The sequence below is a fragment of the Erythranthe guttata genome, chromosome 11 (genome assembly GCF_056151865.1).
Source record: "Erythranthe guttata isolate IM_541 chromosome 11, IM_541, whole genome shotgun sequence".
Taxonomy (NCBI): Eukaryota; Viridiplantae; Streptophyta; class Magnoliopsida; order Lamiales; family Phrymaceae; genus Erythranthe; species Erythranthe guttata.
In genome coordinates, this window is record NC_142543.1 from 8,987,399 (window position 1) to 9,005,398 (window position 18,000).

The 18,000-nt window shown below is 38.8% G+C and overlaps 1 protein-coding gene and 1 pseudogene across 1 annotated transcript; one reads left to right on the plus strand and one right to left on the minus strand.

Moving 5' to 3' along the window:
• Window positions 1-379: 379 nt before the first annotated feature.
• Window positions 380-3,528, minus strand: LOC148766945 (uncharacterized). Its single transcript, XM_088825870.1, has 5 exons — window positions 1,778-3,528; window positions 1,090-1,554; window positions 771-942; window positions 546-621; window positions 380-434 (listed from the first exon to the last, which is right to left on the minus strand). The coding sequence occupies exons 1-5, from the start codon at window positions 2,723-2,725 to the stop codon at window positions 380-382; spliced, it is 1,716 nt and encodes a 571-aa protein (XP_088681996.1). The 5' UTR covers window positions 2,726-3,528.
• A 6,410-nt stretch (window positions 3,529-9,938) lies between these two features.
• Window positions 9,939-12,628, plus strand: LOC148766946 (uncharacterized; annotated as a pseudogene).
• Window positions 12,629-18,000: the final 5,372 nt, after the last annotated feature.

An 18,000-nucleotide genomic window follows, 5' to 3' on the forward strand; every position in this document is an offset into this window, starting at 1 on the left:
GGTTCACACCAATGGGAGTAGCCATGGTGTGGGCAACAGTAAAATAACCTTCCGGGATTCGAAATAGTTTCTGAAACCATGATTATTGTTTTCTTCCCACAATCAAGACGCTTGCATTTCCCTTTTTTGTATTTTAACCCACTCATTTTAGTGGTGCTACTCGAAGAAGCCATGAATTAGAAACAAATGAGCCTATGTGTCATTTATGGTCATATTATGACTTGACTAGTTCTGACAATAAGCAACGGCTATATTAGTTTGTAACGGTCATAAATTGAGTAAGTCTATCTCATAGATTTAGTTTGTAACGGTCATAAATTGAGTAAGTCATACCATCCTATCTCATATCCAATACCATGTGTAAATAAAAATAGTACCATTAGACTGAAAATGATAAACCATCAATGAACAGAGTACCTAATACATAGTACAAACTACAAATAGCAAAAACATAGTGCAAATTAAACATAGTACATAGTGCAAATTAAACATAGTACAAAGTTCAAATAAACATAGTACAAATCACATAATAATAAAGTACAAACAGCCAGTTTTCATTCACTTCAATCACTTGAATAACATAATGGGCAATCATGTAAGTTCTCCTCCATCTTGTCCTCCCTGATGAAAAACATAAAATTTACATTAGAAACAAAACTAGTTAGTTTAAGTAACACAAATGCAGACAGTATTTACATTAAAAAAAATTGCTAGTCAGATTGGTTGTGTGCAAGTACGACGATTGTGTCCAGGCTTCCCACAACGAGTACACTTCAGTTTACGAGTTTGCACTTGTGAAGGAATTCTTTTTGTCTTTCTACGTCCCGGTCGAGTTCTCGAATCAGGTGCATTAACAAAGACATCGGGCGGAGCATTACACGCATCGTACAAGTCAAAGTCCTCATCAAACGAGGGAATTGGGTTAATCATGAATTGATATACCTGTTTGTACGTATCAATATGAAAGCATGGATCAACAAACTCATATATTGAGTATCATTTTGACTCCAAACATGCACATGCATGTTTGCATGGAAGTTTCTCTAATTGCCATGCTTTACAAGAACAAGTCTTGTGCTGCAAGTCAACCTTATACGACTTGTCCTCATCATATACCTCAAAAGCGGTACTACTTGATCTACAATATTTTAAGGAACGAGAGGCCATATGATTGATTGTTAATCTCTTTAGAATTTTCTTGCACAATATGCCAGTCATTGCCAAACTTTTTCCATGTCGTTTAACTAGCATCTCCATTATTTTGATCCGTATGTGATCAATCATGGATGGAACAGGCAAAGATCGGGCATCTTTAACCCAACCATTCCAATTTTCTGCCTGATTATTGTTCACGATTCCCCATCTTTCTCCAGAAAAATAGGCATTGGCCCAATGATTTGGATCAGAATTCGAAATAAATGATGCCGCGAGAGGCATAGATTGCACTATACGAGAAATAGTTGCATCGAACTCCTGCCGAGTAGGGGCATATGCAACATTATGTAAAACACTCGCCCAATATAACTTGTTGTGCAATGGGTACTTCCTCAGGACCTATATTATTTTGAAACATGTTATACAAATGTATGAAACATGCTATACAAATGTATGAAACATGCTATACAAATGTATGAAACATGTTATACAAAAGTATGACACATGTTACACAAATGTATGAAACATGTTATACAAAAGTATGAAACATGTTATACAAAAGTATGACATGAGGTGACAAATGGTACGTTCCAATTTGCCTTTTTAAAGAGAATCAAAATACCTGGGTTCTAAAGTTATCCACCAAGTGTCGCAAACAATATGCATGGTGGCTACTAGGAAATACCAACGGGACGGCTTTAAGAAGCCCCGAATGACGATCAGAGAAAATGGTAAAAGATCTATTGTCATTGTGACGATCTAGAATTTGTTTCAATTTAATGCAAAACCACTCCCAGTTTTTATCATTCTCAGCATCAACAACTGCGTATGCCAATGTATATAAGGAATCATTTGGATCCTTGCACACAACAGAAAGCAAGCATCCTTTGTACTTATTTTTAATGTGAGTCCCATCCAAACATATCATCGGCCTACACCGACGAAAGCCGGAAATAGAACTCCCAAAACTAATAAATATTCGAATAAACTTTTGAGTAGCAGGTTCAATCTCATACTCTGCCATGCTACCAGGGTTATGCATTTTTAATGCACGACAATAGCGTCTCAGTTTATCATAACATGTCGTCTCATCACCATGGATATCACGCATGGCTTTTTCTTTACCCCTCCATGCTGTGTAGTACTGAAGCTCCAGACCATAATCGTCTCGGATATCTTCTAACATACCACATGGTTTGTAAGCTGGCTGCGTTCTCAATTTTCGTTTCATAATTTGGGCAATCCATGTAGCATCGGCTTTAGGATGACCCCTTGTACGAAGAGTAGCATCACCACAAGTGTGCTCAAGATTGCACTTGCGAATGCTAAATAACTTATCTGACTTGTACAATGATGCATAAACCCTCCATTTGCAGTTTTCGTCAATGCATACTGCTATGATCTTTTGTTGATCATTTTTCATGTACTTAAATGATCGATTATTAGCAATAGAATAGTTTTTCAGCATATGCCTAAAATCATCAGGATCTTTAAAAAACTGATTCTCCCCACGGATGCAATGTCTCCATGCATCAATTGAATTTCCAAGCGGATTACCCTCGATTTCCATCGATTGATCGCCGCTTTTGGTTTCAAAAAAAATTTAAAAATGGATTACAATAGAGTGGAATCCAAATAACAATGTACATGAAAATATCATAACAATGCACTGGTTCCATACTATCTTCTCCATTCTATAATACTAAGTTTTCCCACAAATAGTACCAAGTTTACCTATCACCCATACTATTCAGATGAAGGTTACGTACTATCTTCCCCATTATATGATACTATGTTTTCCCACCAACAGTACCAAATTTACCTATCACCCATACTATTCAGATGAAGGTAACGTACTATCTTCCTCATTATATGATACTATGTTTTCCCACCAGCAGTACCAAATTTACCTATCACCCATACTACTCAGATCAAGGTTACGTACTGTAAGTACCATACGTCCATACCATATTTATATTAGCATGATACTATTATGTGCCATATTTTATACTATGTATCACACAATAATTAACAACCATAAAGAAATGCATTTCAGCAGTACAGAAAAAGATGGAGACCTACCAGCCATCGGTGCGAACCCTCTTTCCACGCGAATTAGCTTCATCTTTGCACATCACGACAATGTCGACCACACTCATCTTCATTATTAGATGCAATGCAACCATATTCTCCACATCTTCATCACTGCCCAATGTCACATACAATCTTTCCCGAGGAGCCAAGTATTGGAGGATCAGTGCATCTGGATGGATATGATTCCATTTGTTGATAATAGCACCATATATCTCCATTAAGGTCGAATTACTTTTTATGGAAATAATGTGAAGTTCATTTTTGTATCGACAACTTCCAAGAATCACAGTGGGTAAATCATTAGATACATCATTTGTAGCCATTGTGGGGTGGGTGGGTTTTACAGTGATTTTTTCGCCGGAAAAAGAGCAAACCAGAGGAGAGAAAGGGAGAAGAAATAGAGAAGAAAGAGAGCAGATGAAGAAAGAAAGAGAAGATGAAGAGAGAGAAAAGCAGGAGAGAGAAAAGCAGGAGAGAGAAAATGGTGAGAGTGAAAAGAGAATATAATAAAATATTCAAAATTCACATTAGGGACTGATCTGCATGTCAGACGCGTGAATAGGGACTGAATTGCTAGGGGAAACTACCTAGGGACTGATCTGTGAGTTGAGTTTTGGATTAGGGATTTATCTGTAGTTTCCCCTTTTTTTTTGGCTAATATTAATAAAATGAGAAGTTTTTTAGCAATTCGGTATAATGCAGGGAGTACTAAATCAATAAACTCTACTTTACACATATATAAATATTGTTAAATTTATAAAAATATATTAATTATTTTGATTACCTGGACACCGTCGATGACGCAGCGATCGCCTATATCGAAAGGGTGCATGACGAAAACGAAGACGATGGACTCGAAAACGGTCTTGCACATGTTCTGGAAGGTAAACCCTAAAAGAAGGAGCTGGGTTATCACGAAAGCTATCACTTTTGTGGAAGCAACTCCCATCACCATTAGGGTTTCCACCACTATTACCACGCTCACAACCGCACTCGCTAGTTTGTGAAGCTGCTGTACTGCCGTTTTCGTGTCGTTTAGCGAATGATATTGATGCGGATTTTTTCTTTCTGTGATCATCATTCTAACAGTTCACACGAATAACCATAAGAGAACTTCAAAAAGCTGGACACTGCAAAACTCCACAAAGTTAAATGACAATTTCACATAAAAAAATCGAAGGTTGCCAGTTGCGAACTACAATCTACAAACTTGGGAAATGACAAAACAAAAGACGGTTAACATGTATGGTTTTCAATGCAACGCACGTAGACATCAAAGATTTATTTGTATGAGCTCAATTCTATACATCCCTTTATCAATTTTTTTTAACATAGATTAAAGAGAATCAGCTACATTTGTTGTACCTGCGCTCGACCACCTTTTTGAAGTTCTGAAACAGCAGATCGGTCAAATTTGGATCCTCGAATCCAGGCCCCGGATTGAATCTGCGAAAAAAAGGAAAAATAAACATAAGGAGAAAAAGGAAAAATAAACATAAGGAAAAATAAACATAAGGCCCCGGATTGAATCTGAGAAAAGAAAAGAGAAATTCGAGCAGTTAGGGAAAGGCGAGGAAAATAGAACAAGAAAATAAAAGGGAAAAGAAATTAAGAAAACGGGGCCACACAAACTATTTTCGGAATCGAGCTGCTTCCAGATTTAAACAAAAAGACTAGAATGCTGGCTTGGGATTGGAGAGAAAGAAAGGAACACATATGGGGATAGACCCATTTTTTTTAAAACATTTTCTTTTCCATTTACTTTTGGCCCATTTAAGGCTGAAACGGGTGTCGTTCGAGTCCCTTTCTCCAATCAGCTTCTCGATTTCTTTTCTTTTCCTTTTATTTCTCAACCAGCTCGACCACGACGCGTGTGCTTCTTTTTTCCTTTTCTTTTATTCCGCTTGCTGCGAAACGGCGTCGTTTACATCACCCCAGACTTCCTCCCCTTCCTCGCCTACTATTGTTGACTCTCTTTCTCCCTCTCCAACGTCGGCCACCGCCTCGCTCCATCCACAGGCGCGGGTTTCGAGGGCGTCCAATCTTATCAACCCTTCTCAACATCCTTATCTTCTTCCGCACACAAATTGCTAACTTCGGTCGACGGTGCATCCACTTTCATGGCCGCCGCACAGCTGCTTCGTTCGATGCTCCCACCGCCGCCGCTTGGGCCGCCGCCGCCGGCCGCCGCCGCTTGGTTCGATGCTCGTGCTCGCTTCAATCAATCACCACTGTCACTGCCACCGACTGCAGCTAATCTCGCCCCTTTTCATCCGTATCCAAAATTGTGATTCGTGATTTCTTGTGCATCCGCCCCTTTGTCCGATACTCTCTTTTGTGAAGGTAATATACTCCTTTTGTTCTTATCATTTTTCCCGTTTGAATTTTTCCCTGATTGTGTTTCAATTAGCAACTGAATTAATCCCTCAGCTCAAATCTCGATTCCGCGCGTCGGTTATATATAAACGTCGCTACGAGAGTGCTTTATTATTTTTTTTTTCCCTTTGCGACGATTTAGTGACATTAGTCGCAAAGGTTGCGACGATTAGTTTTATCGTCGCGATATATTCCATCGAAATCTTATTTTCCGATATCTTGCGACGTTTTTTAGTCAAAATGATCGCAAACTAGTGACGATTCCGGAATCGTCGCCAAAAAAAACGTCGCAAGTGAGCTGTTTTGGCCTAGTGCGCCTTGTCGAATATCTCACTGCTCTCCAACTTCCACTCAAAACCCTCCTCAAATCTCTTCTCTTCTTTCAGATTATCGAGTCTCAACAACCGGAGAAGAAACAAGAATCATCTTTGTCCGAACCTCGTTTTCTGTAATAAGAACACCTGCCCACAAGCCGATAATCAATATTTTACAGCTGAAAATAAAGATTTGATTAAAAGGGTCGGCCGAGGACTGCTTGGTTTCGCCGTCGGCGTTTGCTGAATCACTGACAGTAGCTGTAGACGAATAAAATTTAAGCCAATTAGATGGATAAATTATATATGGAATAAAGTTTGATCCAATGGCATTTGTGTAATTATACATAGCCAAAGGACTTAGATGCCAATTGAAGACCCGTATATATGCGGTCATGCATATATTTTTATCAATTATATATTTTGGAATTTAATTAAATTAATTTCTAATAGATAATTGATATTAAATATATATTGGCCAATAAAATTATTTATTCTCTTCCAAGTTATAAGAGATAAATATCAATTAATTATTGGCCAATAAAATTGTTTCTTATTCCCCAAGTTACAAGAGATAAATATCAATTTAAATCAGGCCAATCAAATCGCGCCATTGTTAGAGTAGGTGACCAACAAGCCAACCTGTGGCTGTGGTCTTTCGTATTTATTATTGTAATAAACGAACCTTTATTCGTATTAATGATAAAACACCTTGGCATTCTATATCTTTGTCCCTTTGTCACAAGCATAGATATAGTCCTTACAGTTATTACAAGTACTAGTAATTGATCGTTAGGATCATGAGATATTTACTTAAGTATTATAACTGTTAAACGTGTTCCTAGTCGAAGGGTTACGCCACTAATGAGGATATCGGCCTTTCCCATTGAGACTAGCACTTAGTGTATGTGTACTGCATCTCATCAGTAAACGGTATTGTGATATCGGCATGCACAAGTGGGTGCTCGTAAGTTGACGAGTTCACTGAACTCCCTCACCCTAGAAATCTCTAAGTGGTTCCCAATAATCGAGTAGAGATATCTATGGTATAGTTGTACACCATTAGTCCTTATGACCTAGACATCACCGTGACTTCACTAGAGGACCAGCTGTATCGTGACCTGTCCCTGAGTTCCACCGAGGACCATCCCAAGGGCCAGTGTTCGTGCAGTCCGAAATCTAGTGGGAGGTCTGTGCATTGTAGTCGGGGATTCGATCGCTAGAATAGTCTTGGATGTCCTATGTGTTCTGAAAGTTTGTAATCATTCTAAGTCTATGGCCAGAGCTGACTAAGTGATGATTAGAGAATTCGATTCTCTAAGTCATGCACGAAAGGATTACAACACTTGGAACGATCGCACCGTCATCGAACATATAAAGAGGTCTCGATGAACCAATGCCTCTAGTTCGATCGGGACATATGAATCGAAGGGACCGTACTGTACGTTAACTATATCTGAAGGTTCTTGCAGGCACTTCATTTGTATCTAGGGAATCATGACGCGTAGTTGCTAGACGCCAATCTTGATTCGTTGGGTGATTAAGGTGAAACGAGTTTCATCTTAATCGTAACTCTAAGGGGACGAGTTTTGACCACAAAGGGTTGTGGGCCCACGGCTAGCTTACACCTGAACCATCGAGGGTCACACTGCTCGTGCACATGAGATCTTTGAATAAACGGTCAAAGGTAAAATATGTTTATCTTTGCATGATTGGAAGTCAATATGATTGGGTCCAACATTCGTAATTTGGAATTATGAATGAGAATAAGAAAAGGAAAAGAATAGGCGAACGTATTAGTGAACCTTCTAAATCGGGAAGTTTCCAAATTTAGAAAGTGCACTGAATTAGGGTTTCCACTTTTGGAAAGATGGAAATCGAGAGTTGGCACTCGTAATGACGAGGACATTATAATGATTCCGAAAATGTAATCGTTACAGTTTTCCGATCATCGAATTGAGAGAGATGAGCAAGTAAAAGAACTAACGAACTTAAGCTGTTGGGCCCGGTCCAACTTAAGCCCGTTAGGGTTTTATGCAAGACATATAAATACTTGATTTATAGGTCTTGCACACACACAACTAAGAGAACACACGTTCATAACCTAGCCGCTGCCTCTCTCGATCAGCCACCCTCTCCCACGGCCACCACCACTGCGCCGTCGCCGGAAATTCGCCGGAATCGGCCACCCGTTGGCCGATCTCTTTCGGTATTCCTTTCTTTCTTTCTTTTCTTCCGTTATTCTGACTATTACGTGTCTAGTGCCACGTGTTTAGTTGATCGAAGTATACGAGGTGAAATCCAAGAGGAGGAAGATTGAAGAATCGAAGATGCGAGAAGGCAATTCTGAAAAACTGCTCTCGGATTTTCTGCGCTGTCCAGCGAGAAATTCGCCATAAATCAACCGGTGATCGGATGGACGTGAAATTTTGACAGAAGCTTCAAGACTCATAAATCTAAATTATTCCAGAAGGAATTGTCCATCCAGTAAATATGCATGGAGATATTGAAGTCGGAGCAAGGCTGTAATTTCAGATCAGCAAACAGGTTGGATCAATGGGAGTGGGAAGAGCAGCTAGCCATCTTCTCGAGTCGTCATTCGATTCATCCTTCAAGGACAGCGCGTGAATCACACGCGCCGCCGTAGCTCGGATCATGGCCGTCGCTGCATTGCCGTTGCTGCCCCGGATTGCACGGATTGGTTTCCATAGCAATCTCGACTTGCTAAACGCTCCTACCTCACGCTTCAAGAGGTAAATACACGAAACCCTAGTTTCGGTTCGTTTAGGTTTAAACTATGAATTCATGTTTGCTATCATGTGATTTTATGTGATTATGTGTAATCGTTTTAATCGTTGCAAGCATGATTATTGGTTTAAACGCGAGCATGTTAATTGATTTAAATTCGGTTAAATTATTTAGCATGTTGTTTTTAATTTCGCTGGAAGCGCAAAGGTACGCAATTAATTGATTTTAATTTGTCGGGCATGTGCTTGTGTGCTTTAAAGTCGTTTAATTCGCATAAATTTTTTTGTTTTCCGCTGCGTACACGTGCCCGAAACCCAACAGCCATGTCATCAAGAAGTCCCATTAAGGAGTCTTGTCCTACCACTATAAATAGGGACCCTCCCTTCACAATTCAAGGACACAACTGAAGGAGCAAAAACCGTAGGAGCAAAATTCTCTCTACAATTCAAGAAGCAAGGAAGAAGAATTCGTAGGAGGTAAGATTCTCTCTCTACATTCAAAGTGTTCTTCGTCATATTCGAGGTGTTCTTGAGCAAATTCAAGGCATTCTTCATCAAATCTAGCGTTCGATCCGAGATAACGGTGCCAAACCTTCGGGTTAACGTTAACTAATTCAAGTCAAGATCACTGGAAGATTGAAGGGCCAAATCCATCAAGAATTTCAAGATCTTCAAGTCAAATCAAGTCAAAGTTCAACGTTCGATCCGAGATTCAAGTCGCAAGACCCTTGGAAAACGTTAATCAAATCCAAAATCAAATCCGGAAAAGATCAAGTCAACGACCCGACTCCGAAAATTCAAGTCAACTATATATTTTTCTAGAGAGAAGAATCAAAGGATTAAAATAGAGATTGTAACCCGCAATTTATTTATTTTAATTCAATAAAATCATCTTTGTTCAATTTTTCTTGTTTGTTTATATCGCAGATAAGAATTTGTTGTTACAAATTTTTGGCACGCCCGGTGGGACATCTCTACCTCTCATCTCTTCTCTCTCTCGAAGATCCTCGAAGTGTTACGGTAACCGCTCGCGATGAAGGCTGCTACTTCGAATTCATCAAGTGTAGGCGTAGTTACAAGGAGTATGGCTAAGAAACTGCAGGCATCCTCCGAGACTAGCTCGACACCGCAAATCATTGAGAAAGGCTCATCACCTCTCGTCAACACAGGTGAAGACGTGGAAGGATCTAGAGGAGGAGCTTTATCATCTACGTCCCGTTTGACATCAAACTACTCTGAGGTGGCCCCCGTCATGACAACACATGCTACGACCATGGAGGAGCAAATGGCAAGCTTGACCAAGGCCATTGAAGGGCTAACAAAACACATTCAAGAACAAGACTCCCAAATCGCGATATTGAGGAACAAAGTTGACGGTAGTCACGACATGGGAAAACAAGGTGAAAATCACACCGAAGCTGAAACTTCTGCAAGGCGACATCCAACCGACAGGGAGAAGAGCTCAGCTGAAGAATTCCAGATTTCGTCAGAGGGGTTGATTCCTATAGACCAATTGAAGGAGTTCATCATGGGAACTATCAAGAACAAATTCGATGAGGGTTCAAAATCATCGTCAACATACACCAAGCCATACACTCTAAGAGTAGATGACTTGAAGATGCCAATTGGTTACCAACCCCCGAAGTTTCAGCAATTTGATGGCAAGGGCAACCCAAAACAGCATGTGGCACATTTTGTTGAAACTTGCAACAATGCTGGGACTTTTGGAGACTACCTCGTGAAACAGTTCGTCCGATCATTGAAGGGGAATGCTTTTGATTGGTATACGGACCTAGAGCCGAACTCAATTGACAGTTGGAGTCAAATGGAGCAAGAATTTTTGAATCGCTTCTACAGCACCCGAAGAACAGTGAGCATGATCGAGCTCACAAACTCTCGCCAGTGGAAAGAAGAGGCCGTCATTGACTACATTAACCGTTGGAGGAATTTAAGCCTGAATTGCAAGGATCGACTGTCAGAGCCTTCAGCTATCGAGATGTGCATTCAAGGAATGCAATGGGGACTCCGATATATCCTGCAAGGGATTCAACCTAAGACTTTCGAAGAGTTGGCCACTAGAGCGCATGATATGGAGTTGAGCATTATGGCTAGTGGAGTTGAGGGACCACCATTTCAAGAGCCTCGACAGTCCAAAGAAAAACAAGACTTTCGAAAGGGGGTAGAGTTTTCTCTAAGACCTCAAGCAAAGAATCTTTGGCAGTGAATGCAACCCCTATCAAATTTCAAGGAAAAGTGAACGGAAACAATGAGGAAAAACAAGATTTTTCCCAAGAAAGAAGAAGACTTACTCTAAAAGAAATGCAAGCAAGGGAATATCCATTCCTTGACACCGATGTGGCTGGAATATTTGACGATTTGCTAGGTTTAAAACTTATCGAATTGCCTGAAATGAAGCGCCCCGAAGAAGCTAACAAGATCGATGACCCAAAATACTGCAAGTATCATCGGTTGGTCGGGCACCCAATTCATGATTGCTTCGTATTCAAAGATAAAGTTATGAAACTAGCTCGCCAAGGGAAGATATCACTTGAAGAGATCAGCGCCACTACAAATTTTGTCGTCACCACTTTTGAGTCCCTTGACATGACGACAACAAACGTACACAGAGGAGATGATGATTGTATCAACATCTCATGCAACGCGATAATTGAAAAGGAGACCGCTGCTAGTGGAACGACTCCGTCTCCAAATGAAGTTTGTACCGTGATTGGTAGATGCATCTCAACAATGACTTTCGCTGATGAAGATTTAATTCTTGGTTCCAAACCACACAATAGGCCGTTGTTTGTTGCCGGCTACGCCCGTGAACAGAAGGTGAATAGGATTTTAATCGATGGAGGTTCTGCAGTCAATATTTTGCCGTTGCAGACTTTAAAGGAATTGAGAATCTCCACGGAGGAGCTCAAAACTAGTCGCTTGATGATCCAAGGATTTAATCAAGAAGGACAAAGGGCCCTTGGTATCATAAGGATAGAGTTGTTAATGGATGATATGTTGTCCACCGCACTGTTCCATGTCATTCATGCAAGAACCTCATATCGCATGCTTCTCGGACGACCTTGGATACATGAGAATAGTGTGGTTCCTTCTTCTTGGCACCAATGTTTCAAGTATTGTCGAGACGGAGTAGTTAAAATAATACTCGCCGATGATAAACCGTTCACCGAGGCAGAAGCCCACTTTGCCGATGCTAAGTACTATCTTGATGATGAGAAGAAGGTAAAGGCCAAAGAAATTCTACCAGTTGAAGAACCAAAGCAAATAAATAATCAAGACAATGTTCTTTTAGCGTGTGAGGCTTTGAAAGATTTGATGTTTCCCCTAACACCAATTGACGAGAAGCAATCAACTTCTCAACCACCTAAAGGATTTGTTCATCCCACAGAAGGAACCCAAGAGGAATGCGAAGAATTCTCCGAGTCCCAAATGACAAAATGTTTTGGCCCAAATGCTTATAAACTCTTAGTGAAAGCTGGTTTCAACCCACGTGAAGATTCTACGCTTGGAAGGCTTCCTGCCGAAGTTGTTGGCGAAAAGGTGCATGGCCTCAATACTACTCAGATAATGTTGAAAGAAAAGGGACATGCTATTCAAAGTCCTAGAGTTGGTCTTGGATTTGTTCCACAAAAGCCAATTCGTATTGCTATCAATAGAGCTACTAGTAATTACATAATCGAAGATGAATTCTCATCAACAGACGATTTTCTTGAAAGTAGAACAAAAGTGAGAAGGACATTGGTCTTTGATAGGCTTACACCATCTGTCTTCGACAGACTTGCGCCATCCGTCTTTGATAGGCTTGGACCACTTAGAGAGTGGGGGCATGAAAAAAGCGACAAACGAGGGTTTGATAGACTTACACCATCCGTCTTTGATAGGCTTGGACCACTTAGAAAGTGGGGGCATAATGTTGGGTGCTAAATACCAACACGCAAGTGTACGTATCGCAAACAAGTAGTAAAGTAGACTCGTGAGAGTCGGATGTCGATCCCACAGGGAATACGCAAATTACCTAATCCTAAGTACCAAATCCTAACAATTATGATTTTTATTCAGCCTACGCAGGGTTGTCAATTTAATTAACTAAATAAAAGAAACTAATTAAGAAAACAGTTAAACACGAGAAAATATCAATATAAGACGGATCTAGGATTTTATCTTCCCCTATGCAAGAATTGCTCACCCGAAACCCCTCAATTATGCAATATATGATTCATGATTATTAACCCGAGACACTAATTTACTCATAACCCGCTGTCGCGTGTATTATGGGTCTATTATTCATAAACGATTCACTATATGTCTATGCAAACCAATTATGAATAAAGCATTAAGTAACAAGTCTCGTAAATGGCTACCTAAGGTGATATCTGTATGTCTACGACACCACATGCAATTGACACACTCATTCGGTGAAAACTACTCGAAGGCTCTTATACTTACCGTCTAATTATCAAAATAGCTCTGTCGAGTCAATCCCAATAATCACAGATAAAGCACATAAATTGATCAAGTTCATGCACTAACAATCATAACAAATATAAGAAATAATCATAAAATCATAATTGCATAATCTCAAGAAAACGGGTTCACAATCCCCACATAGGGTTCCAACAAAATCCTAGATTAAAAACTTAGCTACTCATAACGAAAAACATAATAAAAGTAATAAAAGTTATAGATTAAGAAAAGATAGGTGAAAGAAGAATTATGATGAAGAGTTGTCAATTCTCCGTCTTCGATTCTTCGTTCTCTCGCTTCTCTCGCTCCAAGGTTGTGTGAAAAGTCCCTTAATTCGTGCTTGGTTTGCCCTTAAATAGATGTCCCAACTTGGTAGATGATTCTAGGTTTCCTTGTGTGTTTAAAAGTCCAAAATTGTGTCTAGCGGATGTTGGCGCGGCCGCGCGAAAATCAGTGCAATTCTCGCACGGCCGCGGAAGAATCGCTGAACCTTCTGCCCAAATTCTGCATTTGGCACGGCCGTGCCAAAAATAGGCTAATTTTGGAACGGCCGTGCGGGCCTGTTTTCAGCCAATTTTCATCATATTTTGATTATTTCACTTTTGGCCCATATTTTCTCCAAAATTGCAGTTTTGACCCCAAACTTTTCCAATTCTTCAATTTGTACCTAGAATACAATAAATCAACTTTTTAAGCACCAATTATCGTTAATTCACACAAAAATCTCAAATAAAAAGATACGATAAAGTATAAAAATATATACTTAACACACCCCCAAACTTGATCTTTTGTTTGTCCTCAAGCAAAAACTAGCAACTTTCACAGCAACACTCTCAACAAATGCCTCTCATCACATAGATTAATGGTCAACTTTCATTTTTTCAGAACGTGCAATTATCATGACAATTCTCAAAAATTTACAAGCTCGTAATTCAAAGATACGTATTCACTCACCATTGCTAAAAACCACAAACCATGCTATCGCTTCAAGTATCCCATATTTGTACATTAAAATTGGAGAAAATTTATACTTACATAATAATATTCAACTCCAAAGACTCACCAAATTTCTTTACTCGGCTAGTATCAAATAATTGAGCTATTGGGATCATTGGGACTTTTTGGCTTTCAAATGTTGGGCTTTTTGGTTCAAGGTAGGAGATATGGGTATAGGTGGCTATGCTTCTTGAATTGAGGTGATTACGCCAAATTTTGAAAGATATGCGTTTGAAACAATGAATTCACCTCTAAGGACTTTAATTAACTCGATTCTTCAGAGTTCAAAAGTCTCCACTTTTGCTCTTAAGACAATGGATCGAGCTTTCAAAACAACTCAACAACTAGTCCCTATTTCCCCTTCTAGTCTCTTCTTCTTTTTTTTTCTTCTCTTTTTTTTTTGATTAATATTATTTTTTTTTTTTATATTTCTTTTTTTTTTTCTTTTTTTTTTCTTTTTTTTTTTTTCGAAGAAGAAGAAGGACCTTATAAAAAAATTTCGACTGAACTCCAAGGGTTAATTTTTCACAAATCTCCACTTATTCTACCTTATACACATTGGCTAAAAGAAAGAACACCGTTTCTCCAAGGCTCAATCAAGGTTCGAATGATAAAAATTTAAGGTAGGCTTGAAAGGCTCAAACGGTTCAAAGATGACCCAAATCACTTCCCAAATTGCTCAACAATTTAATATTTCACTTTGTAAATTCATAAGACAAGTTTTAAAACCGAATAGCATATGATATAACATAAATTAACTCAAATTTTAAAACACAAAACTTTCAACCAAAACAACGCATAATTCGAGATTCCTAACAATGACTCCTTCTTACGACACTTTGAATCAAAAGCTCAGCAAAATTCGATCAAAATCAAGATAAAGCAAGCAATTTCATAATTAAACATCGACCATCTTTCATCATCATGATTCATCGAAGCATTTATCTCAAACACATTTTTTTTTTATTTTTTTTTTCGAAAGTAATAAATAAACTAAAACAACTAAAATAAACTAAAAATCCTAAGGCATGCAAACTAAAAAATTAAAGCACATAAAAACAAGTAATTTTCCACCCCCAAACTTAAAATTTACATTGTCCTCAATGCAATTAGAACAAAGTTCAAGGATAGAATACACCTGATTAGTCGGAAGGTCCTTCCCCGGGATGCACTCTTTGATGTTCGTTTAATCCACATTTAACGTCTGATCCCTTAGTGTTTGATTTTCGACCTAAAAATTAAAACAAGATTAAATTATTAGTTTGCTCATGCTAAAATCCTAAGAAAAATAAAAAAAAATAAAAATACGAAAATCGATAAATGCTTGGGTTGCCTCCCGAGAAGCGCTAAGTTTTAAGTCTTCAGCCAGACTTTGCTTCTTAAAACTGTTATGTCCAATCCAAAGCCTTATAGATTGCGCATCCATCCATGAGCTCTATCACTTCAATTGCAACTAAGGCATGGATAGCATTGCAATATATCAGGGTCCACCTTAGCTTGTAGTCTTTCTTGGTTGTAATCAATCGGTACGAAGCTAAGATGAGATCTTCATCACCCGCTCCCTCAAATCGGTACACAAAAACCTCACGTCCGCGTATAACCTCCACTTCAAACACATTCGTCTTCTCATCAACCTCTATTGATGCCTTCAAATCTACATTTAGATCAATGACAGGGTCCACAACTAGAATATCTTCAATCATTACATCCATCTCCTTCTTCTCTTGTTCTGAGGCATCTTCGTGGTTTAGCTCGATTGTCTTCTCAGATTCATCATGCTCAAGTGTCTTCGTAATTTCTATTTCTCTCATAGCGACACTATTTTCTGGACATGGAAGATTTTTCTCACCGCAGGCTTCACCCGAATTTTCTTTGATGTAACCATTGCCGATTTCGTCTGGAATATTTTCAAGAGACTCAGATTTTAATTTGAGCGTCATCTCTTCCAGTTGTATCTCCATGTTTCGAAATGATGATTGAGTGGACTTCATGAATTCGGCAATAAGGGATACCCAATCAAGTTGTTCATCAGTGGTCTGCTGCTGCATTGGATAATAATTTTGAAAATCATCAAATTGTGGCTCTCTATGTTGAAACTCGTTCAAATCTTGGTCTTGAAAGCTTTGCTCGTATGTTTTGGTGTAAGTGTTCCAATAACTTCCGTTGGTAATTTCGACGAAATTTGTCGCTTTTGGTGATCCCCAACATAGATCGGAATAATGATTTCCACCACATCCGGAACAAAGCAGAGGCATATCATAGGTGTTTTGGAGGTATTCGTCGGATGGAAGCCATTCATATCCTATTTGAGGTGCCCCAACATTGTAACCAGACATGTAACAAAAACAAAAAAATTAAAAATAAAAAATTAAAATTAAATGGCTGAAGTAAAAATAATTGCTCAAATTTGATATTAGAATAAATAGATAATTTAGTCGTATTCCCCGGCAACGGCGCCAAAAACTTGTTGGGTGCTAAATACCAACACGCAAGTGTACGTATCGCAAACAAGTAGTAAAGTAGACTCGTGAGAGTCGGATGTCGATCCCACAGGGAATACGCAAATTACCTAATCCTAAGTACCAAATCCTAACAATTATGATTTTTATTCAGCCTACGCAGGGTTGTCAATTTAATTAACTAAATAAAAGAAACTAATTAAGAAAACAGTTAAACACGAGAAAATATCAATATAAGATGGATCTAGGATTTTATCTTCCCCCTATGCAAGAATTGCTCACCCGAAACCCCTCAATTATGCAATATATGATTCATGATTATTAACCCGAGACACTAATTTACTCATAACCCGCTGTCGCGTGTATTATGGGTCTATTATTCATAAACGATTCACTATATGTCTATGCAAACCAATTATGAATAAAGCATTAAGTAACAAGTCTCGTAAATGGCTACCTAAGGTGATATCTATATGTCTACGACACCACATGCAATTGACACACTCATTCGGTGAAAACTACTCGAAGGCTCTTATACTTACCGTCTAATTATCAAAATAGCTCTGTCGAGTCAATCCCAATAATCACAGATAAAGCACATAAATTGATCAAGTTCATGCACTAACAATCATAACAAATATAAGAAATAATCATAAAATCATAATTGCATAATCTCAAGAAAACGGGTTCACAATCCCCACATAGGGTTCCAACAAAATTCTAGATTAAAAACTTAGCTACTCATAACGAAAAACATAATAAAAGTAATAAAAGTTATAGATTAAGAAAAGATAGGTGAAAGAAGAATTATGATGAAGAGTTGTCAATTCTCCGTCTTCGATTCTTCGTTCTCTCGCTTCTCTCGCTCCAAGGTTGTGTGAAAAGTCCCTTAATTCGTGCTTGGTTTGCCCTTAAATAGATGTCCCAACTTGGTAGATGATTCTAGGTTTCCTTGTGTGTTTAAAAGTCCAAAATTGTGTCTAGCGGGTGTTGGCGCGGCCGCGCGAAAATCAGTGCAATTCTCGCACGGCCGCGCGAGAATCCCCGAACCTTCTGCCCAAATTCTGCATTTGGCACGGCCGTGCCAAAAATAGGCTAATTTTGGCACGGCCGTTCGGGCCTGTTTTCAGCCAATTTTCATCATATTTTGATTATTTCACTTTTGGCCCATATTTTCTCCAAAATTGCAGTTTTGACCCCAAACTTTTCCAATTCTTCAATTTGTACCTAGAATACAATAAATCAACTTTTTAAGCACCAATTATCGTTAATTCACACAAAAAGCTCAAATAAAAAGATACGATAAAGTATAAAAATATATACTTAACACATAACATAAAGAATAAGCAAGATGTGGGTGTCTCTAATACTAAAATC

Bases quoted from the DNA above. Each gene is read 5' to 3' on its own strand.
- LOC148766945 (XM_088825870.1), bottom strand. From the start codon at position 2,725: ATGGAAATCGAGGGTAATCCGCTTGGAAATTCAATTGATGCATGGAGA. The intron at 943-1,089 runs GTTGACTTGCAG...ACGTACAAACAG, and splicing joins ATGAGGACAAGTCGTATAAG to GTATATCAATTCATGATTAA. The intron at 435-545 runs GTTTGTACTTTA...TGCTATTTGTAG, and splicing joins GAAGTGAATGAAAACTGGCT to TTTGTACTATGTATTAGGTA.